This window comes from Callithrix jacchus, chromosome 4, assembly GCF_049354715.1.
Source record: "Callithrix jacchus isolate 240 chromosome 4, calJac240_pri, whole genome shotgun sequence".
NCBI classification, from domain to species: domain Eukaryota; kingdom Metazoa; phylum Chordata; class Mammalia; order Primates; family Cebidae; genus Callithrix; species Callithrix jacchus.
Window position 1 is genome coordinate 84862079 of NC_133505.1, and position 13909 is coordinate 84875987.

General features: G+C 32.4%; 2 protein-coding genes across 7 annotated transcripts in view; one reads left to right on the forward strand and one right to left on the reverse strand.

Annotated features, from left to right (window-relative positions):
* Positions 1-13909, forward strand: part of LOC144582171 (uncharacterized) — a 131678-nt gene that overhangs the window by 81643 nt on the left and 36126 nt on the right. For 2 of the 6 annotated variants that reach the window (XR_013534357.1, XM_078369615.1), the window contains one exon: positions 11365-11450. The exons of the other annotated variants lie outside the window; for them this stretch is intronic. Coding sequence is in view for 1 of the 2 variants with exons in the window: in XM_078369615.1 (XP_078225741.1) it covers positions 11365-11404 (40 nt within the window). In the remaining variant the exon portion in view is untranslated. Of the gene's footprint in view, positions 1-11364; positions 11451-13909 lie in introns of those variants that run through there. 6 annotated transcript variants of the gene reach the window in all.
* LCA5 (lebercilin LCA5) overlaps positions 1-13909 on the reverse strand; it is a 69838-nt gene that overhangs the window by 3437 nt on the left and 52492 nt on the right. The window contains exons 4-7 of the mRNA XM_002746752.5: positions 5491-5628; positions 4438-4534; positions 3486-3628; positions 611-743 (exon numbers count right to left, since the gene is read on the reverse strand). Of these exons, the coding sequence (XP_002746798.3) occupies positions 611-743; positions 3486-3628; positions 4438-4534; positions 5491-5628 (511 nt within the window). The remainder of the gene's footprint in view (positions 1-610; positions 744-3485; positions 3629-4437; positions 4535-5490; positions 5629-13909) is intronic.

Sequence of the window (13909 nt, forward strand, 5' to 3'; positions counted from 1 at the left end):
TAATTCATAATCGTGAACCGGAGGGAAGGAAATGCTTTCAAAAACAATATTGTATCTACTGACAAAATCATGATATGAATGATTAGATAAATGAGTTGCATCAAAGTTAAATTTCCTGAAGTTGAAAACTATATTAGAATATGATGTAAGAGAATGTCCTTGTTTGGGGAAATATACATGGGAGTATTTAAAGGTATATGGGCATAAGATATACAACTTACTCACAAATACGTACTTAGATATTCTTGCCATTTTAATTTTGAGACCATTATAAATGAAAAAATTATTAAAACATTAAAGAACACTACATGTATAGTAACTTCGGTAAATGGCATCTGAATTCTACTTCAGCTGAATTTTCTGAATGTAACTCACCCTTATTCCCCAACCCTAAATAGCAAATTATTTACAGTGTTCGATTTTTTTCTTTCCTTAATAACTTTATTCAACTGTTTATGGCTCCTGATATGCCATCCCTACCACTGTATCCACCTTTCTTTGTTCTACCTAAACAATTCACAGTTAAGTTGGAAGATATTAGAGGATGCTCACTCTTTCTTTCCCAAGGGATGCTGACTTGTTACATGCTTAAACAAACTCTTTTTCTTACCATCCTCCAGCTTTTCAATCTCCTGTTTTACAACATGGAGTTCTTGATCTTTAACAAATTTTTCTTCTCTTTCCACAGTTGGGTTTAGAATCCCTGCTTCTCCATGACTATCTTGCCTTTGAGATTCCAAGTCCTATTACGTATTTTAAAAAATGCAAGTTCACAAATTACAGAAAAATTGGAACTAAACATCATAGATTTATCCATTAAACATGATTACCAACTAAGTTAAAAATTAATACAACATTTCAATCAGTAAATCAGTAAATCACAAGTTACCACTTGTGATTAATGCTTCAAAACACACAGGATTATTTCAGTTAAAATTTTAAAGAAGCACTTATAAGACATATAGAACTAATGTTACTGAAGTAAAGCCAAAATAGTACATAAAATTCTGAAGAGACAATTTCTGAAGTATCCTTGCTTTGTGCATTTTCACAAAAAATCTGATTAATTCAGTTAACCAGAAATGACTACTCGTCAAATATATGGATCAACTGAGATGTTGTTGAACTATGACATGAGTGGTGACAATACTATGCCAAAGCATCCAATTAATATATTTTATAATATTCAAATCAAATAAAAATGTTATAAACTTAAAATTCCTTGTTTCCTGTGGTAACTTTCACATGCGTGCGTAATTTTTCTTAATAAAAGTAAAATATCTATTATTAGTTGTGAGAAGTAAAAAGTTCCTCTTCAAAATTTCCTTTCTTGTTAAAGAATAAATCGTTAAGTGTGCTAATAACTTTTTGTTAAGCCCTATCTGATGTAGCTGTTAGACATGATTATAGGCATGTAGTACACTTTAGGTCTTTGTACTTTAACCAAGATATCTGTGCTGGACATGCTCACAGCCACGTCCCAGCTTGTAGCCTATGCCCCTTCCTTATTTGAACTTCTCCATTGCTTTTACCTGTTTAGTAAAGTTTTAAGTTGTTTGTCATTTGGCTTTTAGTTTAAATTGTGAGGTTTGGCTCCAACCAACAGAAATCAGACATAGCAGTAAGGATAACCCCAAATGTGTAAAGGATAAGTATGTCTGCTCTCCTTTGTTCACGGTATTCTCGCTGCAAGATGGCTAGTGAGGGTACCCTTCCTGCAGTGCAAAAAATAAAAATTGCTTTGCTAAGAGATCCTTTGTCTCAGTGCTAATTTTTCTTTGCAGCCCTGAGCATCTGTTTGCAACATTAGTAAAGACTAGTAGAGAACTGTCCTCTAGTATCCAGTTTCATCTTCTTCCTTTTAGTAACAGAATCCTGTGAGTTTTAGCAGGATATAGAGATGCTTAGCTGGAGACTACATTTGCTACCCTACCTTGCAGTTAGAAAGGACCAACAGGAGGTAAGTGGAAGTACATGTGCAATTTCAGATCACATTTATAAAACCAAAAGCTGCTTGCCCTCCACTTCCTTGTTGCCCTTTCCCACACAGGTGGCAAGCCAGTTCCAACCATACAGAAGAGGGCTACACTCTTTAAAATGGAAGATCAACAAGACAAAGGATGACTACCATGAAACAAAGCTGTCTACCAACTGTGAACTACCAACTGACTTCAGTCTATTACAAGAGAGAGAAATTTTTATCTCACTTAAGCTACTGTATTAAGTATTTTTCCAATAGCAACTTAGCTTGTACTCTAAGCTACCATTTGCTGAGGCCCTTTACAGTGGCAGGCTCAGTCTCAAGAGCTTTATAAACTTCATGATTATTTCCAATTTCATGTAACTAAAAAAGAAAGAAAAAATAAAAAATTTCATGATTACTCATTGTCACAACCCTGAAAAGCAATCCACCCTCATTTTATAGATGAGAAACAGAGGCTCCAAGAAGTCACAAAACTAAAATGTTCAAATTTAACTAAAATGAGAGCTAACTCTAAGGCTATATTCTTATACTCTTTTTACTATATCAGGTTTCTATTTCTTCTTTTGAATGTATATGGTTAGGTATATAAAAAGAACAAATTTTTAATCCATTTAAAGTTAGTAATTACTTTGTTATTCCTCACTTTGTCATTTCAAAAAGACAAATCAACATGAGCTAGGCTCAATAACAGTACAAATCTGGAAAGACACTTAGCAGATACAACTAACTTGTCGGAATTATCAAGCAAAAATAAACAAAAAAAAACTAGAATATACAGAGGAATCAAATCAGTCCAGCCTTTCTGTTTTATACCACAAGAAGAAATCTCAGGGTGACTGGGAAACTTAAGGTATAAAAATATACCATTGTATGAAATATGCTAGGTTGCTGATACGTTGTTGTCTTTGGAGTTTAAGTTGTAAACACTGAAGATAAAACTCTTAGAAAAAGAGACTTTCCAGTGATTCAAAATGAAGGTCCTTTTAAATGAAAGTAAAACCAGACCCCTTGAATTCCACTCTAATTTGAACAGTATAAGGTCAGATTCCATTGCAATTACCTTGTTCATTATCCAGTCAGTTCACATGTAAAATTCTCCCATGTAGCAGACCCCCCAAAAATTAAACCTAGTCAAATTCTAACAAATCATTGGAAAACTACTATTACTTGCTACTAAACATAAAAGCACTGAAAGGTTTTTCCAAGACTATCTCTGTATATAAGAGAAACTTAGAAAGCAAATTCTTCTCTTCTGCCCCCAACCCAGAAGGCACAATCAATTTTTTCTGAAGCACCTGAAATATGTGATGTAAACTAAAAGAGTGAAGCCAAAGGAATTTTATAAAATACACACGATACGTCTTTCCCTTCAAAAAGGCTAGCTGCATATTCATATAGACATACTACCAGCTTCATTACTGAAATTTTACAATATTTGATATTGTGTTTTTAGGAATAACTTCAAACCGAGTTTGGTATATAATCATACTGCTAAACTCACCAAAGTAAGATGTTCTGGTTCTTCCCACTTGTTTTCATAACACATAATTGTTTCTGGTGTTAAAGGATATTCTTCTGGCTTGAAGTCTTCCATGGTTTGCACTCCTTTTGTACACAGTTCTGTAAAATCACTCTGGCATGCAACTACCATGAAAATTATTTTTAAAATTTTATTACAATGAATAATGCTAAAATATATGGAATTCAAGTGGCATATATATGTGCATGTGTGTGTACATATACGTAATTTAAATTTCATGTACATTTCATTTAAATGATGAATACGTATATTCACCTATATATTCATTATATAAATATAATGCATGTTTTGCTCAGCTTGGTTAATACTCACTGTTACTATTTTTGTTTCTAAGATTTACTGGCAATTATATGATTTGGGGACAATTCTGAATATAAATGCTATAAAGCTTTTGCAATGTTTATATTTTTAAAATATGCAATTCACATAACATGGAAATTATACTTTTATTAAAGTAAAACTACAAATACTATAAATACAAAGTATTTATAGGTGAAATCAACTGATATCTGAGATTTACTTTAAAATACTCTAGAAAAAAGTGGAAAAAATAGATGAAATAAAACTGGTAAAAAGTGTAACTGCTAAAGCTACATGATACATAAATGAAAGTTTATCATATTACTCTCTCTACTTTGGGGTATATTTATATATTTTCAAAAGCTATTAAAATATTATAAGGAAATTTCAAAAAGTTATATAAAAAATTGTTAACAGCCGCTCTTAAAGGGAAAAAAACTGAGAAAATTGAAAAGGATTCTGAAAACTATTAGGTAATTTAAATTGCAAAAAATACATTTATTTTAAATATATTTCAATGAGGTTCTTTTCCTTCCCTTTCACTTCAGAATTAGTGTACTACCACAAAATAATAGCAATAATATTAGGTTTCGAACAATAATAGCTACTATACCATTTTTTCTTAATGAAAGTTCTTTTTCTTTATTTGGAAAGGACTTTGGCAGACGATTAGAATATATATTTTTTATATCCAGTTCTCTCTCCTTTTCCTGAAAACAAACGCAATACAATTGAGGAAACAGAGTCTCAGTTTGAAACACAACAAAACCCTCACTTTGTCATCTGGTATTTTCTTACCATATTTAAAGATATCTGGTTCAGCTTCCTTCTGCAACTACCAAACTATAGAAAGAAATGTCTCTAGTACACTGAGATTAGGACAGAAAAGTAATTTTCCCTAAAAAGTCCAATATGTCCTGGAAATTAAAAAAATTAAGGCAAATTTCATTTTCTACCCATTCTTACCTGATACAGCCAGTATTGTCTTAACTGAGACACAGAGACAAATAATTTAGTTAGTATCTCTCAAATATAATTTCTAAAATATCGATGAGTTAAAAAATTAGACCATTCTTTTAAACACAGGCATACTTTACCATTTTGGGGCTGTGGCTTTTCTAAAAATTTAAATAACAAAAAGAAAACATCATAAGATAATGCATATTTTGCACTATTTTGCACAAAATTAATGAGTTCCACCTAGAACGCATTAATGACTTCTACATAGAATGAAGAATGCCTGTTTTAACAAAATTAAGTAATTCGAATGCTTTCTCTAAACACTGTGAATATGAAGGACATCATTTGAAACAACTTCAAAAATAATCAACCAATCATGGGATGATATGAGGAAAAACACTGAATTATTCAATCATGCAACACAGTGAAGCTCTAGTTCCCATAATTTTCTCCTATGATTTTACAATTTACTTCAGTTACATCATTCCTATTGGTGTATTCAGAGCTTCATCTTTTGTCTTTGCTTTTAATTTCACTTTGTTATATTGATTCTACCAACATATCTTTTCTAAGTGCTAAAGATATCAGAATTTTATAAATTATATTGTACCAACTTACAAATATGAAATAGTATTTAGTGTTTTAAAATATTTAATTTTCATCTAATACACATTATATAAAAAATAATACAATTTAAAATACTTACTTTTAATTTGTGATATAGTCGCTGTACCTCCTTTTGAAGAACTTTATTTTCATTATAAGCCTCATATGCCCTTTTCCTTTCAGCAACCAACTGTCGTTGGAAGCTGTTAGTACTCAGCTCAAGATTTTTCGATAGTTCCTATATGTACAAACACATAAAAAGCAATCCTTAAAAATAAAAAAGAATCCACCAATAAAACATAACACATGGCAGTGTCAAAATGATGTTTTTAGTGGTGCTGTACAAGACATACAAATCAGACTGAGCACAGCATTAATGTACCTAAACTGGGGAACAGATTTACCAACAATTTAGTAAGGTATCTAGCCTAACATTCCTATTTCGGCTTTTCATAATAATTTGTAAATAAATTCTTAAGGCTGGGATGGTAGCTTATGCCTATAATCCCTGTACTTTGAGAGGCGTAGGTGGGAGGCCTTTAGGCCAGGAGTTCACTTGAGACCAGCCTAGACAACAAAGCAAGAGCCCATCTCTACAAAATAAGAGTTTAAAAATTGGCTGGGCAAGGTGGTGCATGCCAGTAGTTCCAGCTACTCAGGAGGCTGAGGCAGGAAGATCACCCGAGCCCAGAAGTTAATTTAAGGCTGCAGTGAACTATGATTGCGCCAATGAACTGAAGTCTTGGTGACAGAATAAGACTATTTTTAAAAAACAACCTTAAGCACACCCACATTACTTGGGCAAATAATAAGATATCAAGACAGCTAAAATTACACAGCACTACTAAAGCTGTGGAGAGTACCTAGAGTAAAATATCTCTAGATAAAAACAACAGTCATTTCCATCCATGATCTTCAAACATGTTCCCATCAAGTTTATAAAATAATTTGTTAATTTATTTTCTTTTAAAATAACTTAAATTGTTAGACACCATTTCTAACTTGTGGGGTTTTTTTAAAGCATCTTATAGACAGACAGATTTATTACAAATATAATAAATGTTTATTGTAAGTATAAATAAAATCACAAAGTAGAAAATAAAAAGCAGTTACAATCTCATTACCTTGTAATAATCACTGCCAACATTTTGATGTATATAATTTGAGACTTTTATGTTTCCTTCTCACTAAATAATACCATAAATACCTAAGTCAATATACTGTAATAAAACAATCTTTTTTCAATGGACTAGTACTGCACTTAGTAGATTATCATAATTTAACTAAATTCTGCTGTTCAATATTAGGGTGCTTCCAATTTTTCCTAGAGTGAACATACTAATATAAATAACCTTAATCATTTATTATTGCCTCAGAGTAAATGTTAAGAAATAAAGTGTCTTAGACTTTATCTAAATCAAGAACTCCTGCTCTCTGAGAAGAATCATTAAGCAAATGAAAAGATAAGCCACAGACTAGGGAAAATATGTGCAAATCATTGATCTGCTAAAGCAGGGGGTCCTCCACCCCTGGGCTGAAGACTGGTACTGGTCAGTTGCCTGGTAGGAATCAGGTTTGCACCTAAGAGGTGAGGGGCAGGAGCGAGGACTACAGCCTGAGCTCTGCATCCTGTTAGATCAGCAGCATTAGGTTCTCATAGCAGCATGAACCCTATTGTGAACTGTGCAAGCAAGGGTTCTAGGTTGTGCTCTCGTTATGAGAATCTAATGCATGATGATCTGAGGTGGAATAGTTCTAGCTTACAACCATCCCCCTCAACCCCATCCATGGGAAAACTGTCATCCATGAAATCAATCGCTGGTACCAAAAAGGTTGGGGACCACTGTACTAAAGGACTTGTATGAAGAACTATACAGAGTTATCCCTCTGTGTCTATATGGGATTGGCTCCAGGACTCCTGTGGACACCAAAATCCAGGCATACTCAAGTTCTGCAGTCAGTCCTGTGGAACCTGAGTATATAAAAAGTTGGTCCTCCACATCCAAAGGTTTCACACACTGCAAATACTGTCTTTATTTCTGCATTTGGTTGTGGAATGTGGAACCTGTGGAATGGTGGGCCGACTGTATTTATTGAAAAAAAAAAATCCTTGCATAAGTGTACCAACACAGTTCAAACCCATGTTGGTCAAAGGTCAACTATATATTACATCTAACCATCTACATCTATCCCACAAAATTCAGCAACATGAAAGCAGAAAGCTTAGCAAAAAAAAAAAAAAAATGGAGGAAATACATAAACAGATAATTCACCAAAAAGATATCCAGAGACAAAGGGCATACAGAACAATGCTTCACTATCTTTAGTCATAAATGAAATACCAATTAAAGCCACAATGTCTAAAATTGGAAAAAGTAAGCATACAAAATGGCAAGGATGACTAGCAACCAGAACTGTCATACACTTTTGTTTTGGGAATGTACAATGGTTACAACCATTTTGGAAAACACCTGGCAGTAAAACATATAACTACTACGTAACACAGTCATTCCACATTTAGGTCTTTACATAGGAGAAATAAAAGCCAGTGTCTATACAAAGACTTCTGCATGAATGTTCATAGCAGCTTTATTTGCAAAAGCCAAAAACTGGAAATAATCCTAATGCCCATCAGTGGGATGGATTAATGGATAAACGAAATGTCACATATAGTTATATAATAAGGGTAATTACCACTCAGCGATAAAACAGAATGAACAACTGATGCTTGCAACAACATGTTTGAATCTCAAATAATTTTACTAAATTAAAGAAACCAGGAATAAAATAATACATACTATATGACTCCACATATATAAAGTTCTTAAAATGAAAACTAATTTATAGAGACAAAAAGTAGATTAGCTGAGGAGTTGTGGGCAGCGACTGGTAAAAGGGAGAGCATTAAATAATTTTTATAAATCATAAAAAACATAAAAAATAATCATAAAAATAATTTTTATAGATCAAAAAGACATTAAATAATTTTTATAGATCATAAAAAAACAGTAAAAACAAGTGTGTACGTTTTAAACAATGAAGCTTCTGGGTTGATAGAACTGTGTACAATATTAAGGCTTTAAAAAGCATTAGCTAAATGCCCTCAAAAAAGGCTGTAACAATTTACTTTCTCTTTGAAAGTCTAGTAGCCTTTATTTTACTAGATTCTTACAATAACAGGATACTGTAATTCTTGAATCCATCAGCTTGGCCTTAAAAAGGATACAATTATTTTAATTTATATTTATTTGATTACTAATAAAGTTAATTTTCATGTTTATTGCCCATCCACATTCTTCATGAAATGTTTTTGTAATGTAGTAAGAATCTAAAAGATAATGGCAAAATGAGGGAAAAGCAAACAGAAAAACAAACCAAGCAAAAAAGTTAGGAATTTTCCAGAATTGAAGATACAATGAGAGATAAAGTTGGAAAAAGCACCATGATAAAGACTGGATCAGAAAGAAATCATCAACTGATGCTAAATTTTGATGAAGAACAAGATATTTACATATTCTTAAAACAGCTCCACATAGACTGCTTATTGATTCACTATAAGAGAAGGAATAGTCAATGTATAAATGTTAGACAAGCTGAGCAACACTTTGGATAGGAGATCAAAATTAACATTTCCAGTGAAGGTCAGGAGACATGTGCCTTCAGATGTCACATATAAAGAAGGAAAATAATATCACCTATTCAGTATTCTCACCAAAAATACAAACCCCAGTCTACACACAATGAAACATAAGAGAAATGCAAAGTTAAGGATATTCTATTAAATGAATGGGGTAAAAAGCTGTATGCTTCAAAAAAATGAGAATGTCATAAACAAAACAACAGTATGTGGAAATGTTCCAGATAAAAGAAGACTAGAAAACTTGACAATTCAGTACAATACTTGACCTTATACTGGATCCTATACTGGAGAACAGAAAGTACTATAAAAGATACGATTAAGTCAGCTGAAAAAAAAATTGTACTGTAGACAGTATATTAGAGAAAGTTTACTATGGTTCTATAAGGGCATAACCCCTGTTCTTAAAAAATTCACACTGATGTATTCAGAGTTAAAGGGCACAATGTATACAAGTCACCCTGAAATAGTTAAAAAAAATTATGTGTTAAGTGCATATGACACAGAGGCCACACAAGAGATCGTGCGTGCATATTATAAGACAAATGGGATAAAATGTTAACAGATAAATCTGGGTAAACTGTATAGGAGTGTTCTTTGTACTGTTTTTGGATTTGTGACTCTATAAGCTTGAAATTATTTCCATATAAAATATTAATTAAAAAAATCCTATCCCCCACCTTAGATATTTTGGAACAAAACAAGAAACCATCAAACTTAATGAGAATGTGTTTAAAAAAAATACCAGCGCTAAAAAATACTCAATTCCAAATCATAACTCTTAACCTGGAATCCACCAAGATCCAGTGAAATTATCATTGAAAAGTGAAGATAAAATATATTCAGACAAATACCAAAAAACGTTGCCACTCAGAAGCCCTCAGTTAAATATACATTTCAGTGAGAAAGGAAGTGAACACTGAAGGAATAATAATGAACAATGGTGACATGTAGGAAATAATGGTAAACCTTAACAGCGGGCTGTTAAAATATCAAGGAGAAATATTTTAAAAATTAAAAGTACTGTTAAAAATTAAAAGACTGAGTAGAAAAAAAAAAAAAGCAAAAACAAACTTCTAAATGAGCACTAAATTCAGAAGGTTTCAAAGGTGAAATCTAACAAATTTTAAAAAACGTATCTCTATCTTTTATTCTCTGTAAAAGAGAACAGAAAGAAGGAAAAACTCTGGAAGTCATTCTTTATGAGAATTTTTATAATCTTGATGTCAATAGTGGAAAAATAAAATTGTACACCATTCTAAAATATAAATAGTGTTGCAAAAGTCCCAAACAAATATTAGCAAAAGGAATTCAGCAATATGTAAAAATTGCATCACAGCTAAATAGCATCACTCCCAAGAAGAAAAGAACAAGAGTAATTTTACATTCAAAACAATCCACAATTGAAAACAAAAACCCTAGCAAGCCAGTAGAAAATTTTTTTTATATACATAAATACACAAATTCACAGAAGAAGATCCAGAAGGATTCATACTAAGATACTAAAAGTGGGACATCTGAGTGTAAGAATGAGAATGTTTTTATCTTTTAAGTTTTCTCTAATTAAAAAATATATATACATATACTAATAAGAAATTAAAAGTTTCTAAAAAGGTTTAAATAAAAATTAAAATGCTTAAAAAATATATATCTAACAACTTCAGAAGAGTAGTTACTTCTGAGCAGGGAAAGTAGAAAAAGGATGTTTGGACAAAGGATACAGGGAAACTTTATTTTCCAGGAAATACTGATATTCTTTTTTTTTAAATTGCATTTTAGGATTTTAGGTTTTGGGGTACATGTGAAGAACATGCAAGATAGTTGCATAGGTACACATGTGGCAGTGTGATTTGCTGCCTTCCTCCCCTTCACCCACATCTGGCATTTCTCCCCATGCTATCCCTCCCCAGCTCCCCCGACCCGCTGTCCCTCCCCTATTTCCCCCAATAGACCCCAGTGTGTAGTGCTCCCCTCCCTGTGTCCATGTGTTCTCATTGTTCATCACCCGCCTATGAGTGAGAACATGCGGTATTTCATTTTCTGTTCTTGTGTCAGTTTGCTGAGAATGATGTTCTCCAGATTCATCTATGTCCCTACAAAGGACACAAATTCATGGTTTTTGATTGCTGCATACTATTCCATGGTGTATATGTGCCACATTTTCCCAGTCCAGTCTATCATCGATGGGCATTTGGGTTGGTTCCAGGTCTTTGCTATTGTAAACAGTGCTGCAATGAACATTCGTGTGCATGTGTCCTTATAGTAGAACGATTTATAGTCCTTTGGATATATACCCAGTAATGGGATTGCTGGGTCAAATGGAATTTCTATTTCTAGGTCCTTGAGGAATCGCCACACTGGCTTCCACAATGGTTGAACTAATTTACACTCCCACCAGCAGTGTAAGGAAAACTTTAATATAAGTAAAAACAGCAAAATGTCAAGTAGGTACATGAATGTTTTTAAATATTCTTTTTTTATATATTCAAATTATTTTTTAAAAATTAGAAGTACTTTAACAAATTAAAGAACCTAAATGGATAAATGAGAAAATGGAAATAGTAGTTATCTTTGGCTGGTAGGACTATGGATATTTTTCCCCCACTTTTACTGCAAAATTTCAAAACACTTTTAAACAAAGTTTAATAAAATAAAATTTAAAATACTTAACATTTTTTCGAAAGGACATATCATAGAATTCTGTCTTATTAATAGAAAGAAAGGATTAACATAATTTAACAATTTTTGCAAGCACACAAAGGATAAGTGATTTTACCTTCATTTATTTTTTATTAATTAGTAAGGATTATATATTTAAATAACATTGCATTTGTTAAAATAAGGCTATTGATGTCAATTGTTTTAATATCTGTTCAGTGTTATTATAGCTCAATTCTTAACACTCAGATCCTTGTGTAAGCAAGGACCCTGGAGGTCATGAGTCCACCTTATAGTAAATGCTTTTTTATAGTATTCCCAGATGGTAGACATTGAATCTCTGCATGAATAGCAGAGATTATTCCGATAGCAGAAAGCTTGATAATGCAAAGGGTACTGATTTCATTATTGGACAATTCTTAGGAAGCTCTTTTGAATTAGTAGAAACCAGTTTCCTAGTAATAATCATTAGATTTTTATTGCTCTCAGGAAATAAATCTATTTCTCTTCCTCCATGTGACAGCCTTTAAATAATGAAGTAAGTTACAGTTTTTCCTTATCTTTCCTATGATTCTGTGTTTCTTCCACTGTTTCTTTTAGGCCAGTTTTTTGACCCTCTGGTTATTCTATTTGGTCTCCATATGTCAGTTTGTTACCTAAAACCTGGTACTTGTTATTAGATGAGATCTGACCAATAATATTAGAATTACTATTACCTCCTAGGACCAAGATACCACCATACTTGGTTAACTTCTTCCCTTCTGATTTTTTAAGTGGCAATATGATTATAGTTCAAATACTTTAAAAATTATGCTTTTTTAACTTCAATTATTTTTAAGCCAGGGCTCCCCATAGTATATACATAAAATAGATGGAAAAAAATTGAGCTGAAACAGTTAACCTGACTAAATTTTATCTTTCAGGCCAGATTTTGAGCCTAGGGGGATCAATCTTCATCTTGTCATCCATCAAATTAGTTGGACCTCCTATTTTTGAACCCGACAAGAAGAGATCCATCCATTCATTCTTTTAAGAAACACTAATTTTTTGCCAGAGTGCCAAGCATTGCAAATACAAAATCAAATAAGACTTGTTCTTCCTGTTAAGGAGGCTGGTCACATTCACTGATATGCTGAAAGGAACAGAGCCTAAGATAGCACTCGAAAGCACCCACCTAGAAATATTCTCTCCAAGTTGACAGCTATTTATTTACCTGCACCCTTTGGGTACAATTACCCAATTGTAAAGCTTTCTAACACTATTTTCAACCAGTCCATACTTCTCCATTAAAATACAAACAAAAATAAAAGACTTACTGAATTTACTACAGACTATCCATATTATATCCACTATGTGCTAGTAGATACAATATACAATTATATCCTATATTGTATATAGTATTTAGTATACTATATACTAATATATTGCATATATTATATACATCTATATTCTGTAACTGTATAGTATTGAGTTCTACAACTGCACATACTATATAGAGTTCTATACAGTTCTCTATATATACTATATGAAGTTCTGCAACTGTATATTCTATAATTGTATAGTCTGATGATATAGTATATAGTACAGAATACAGATATATATTATATATATATAATATATATATCATATATATGAGAATATAGTAGATATAGTATATCATCATGTACCATTCTAGTAACCCTAAGCAGGGGTACGGGGGTTGGCGGGGAGGAAAGTAAGAATTGTTCTAAGTGAGTGATATTTTCCAAAACATTTAAAAATCTGGTAGAGATTTGTGTCAAGCTCACTAATTGATAATTTCTAACATCTACTTGTTTACCTCTAAAAACACTGGTACTTGCCTTTTTTCACTTTTCACTTCTCCCAGTTTTCCTAATTCTCCAAAGTACAATGACAAAGGCTCCTGAATCACATTTGCAAGGTTCTTCAGTGCTCTGGAGGATAATTCATCTGAATCTGGAGACTGAGCTCATTTAAATGAGCTATCTATATCTTACTATTTCTTCATCTGCTTTGAGCAGGACAAGATAGAGGCAAACTTATAATCCAATAGTTCTGCTTCCTTTGTGTATTACAAGTCTGCCCTAAGTAATGGACCTTGTTTTTGTTTAAATGAAACCTGTTTTCTTTAATGAAATCCGTTTTATTTAAAAATATTACACCGTTCTTTACCCTGAGCTTTTGTCTTCCAACGTACATTTTACTACACAGTATTTACTAGTTA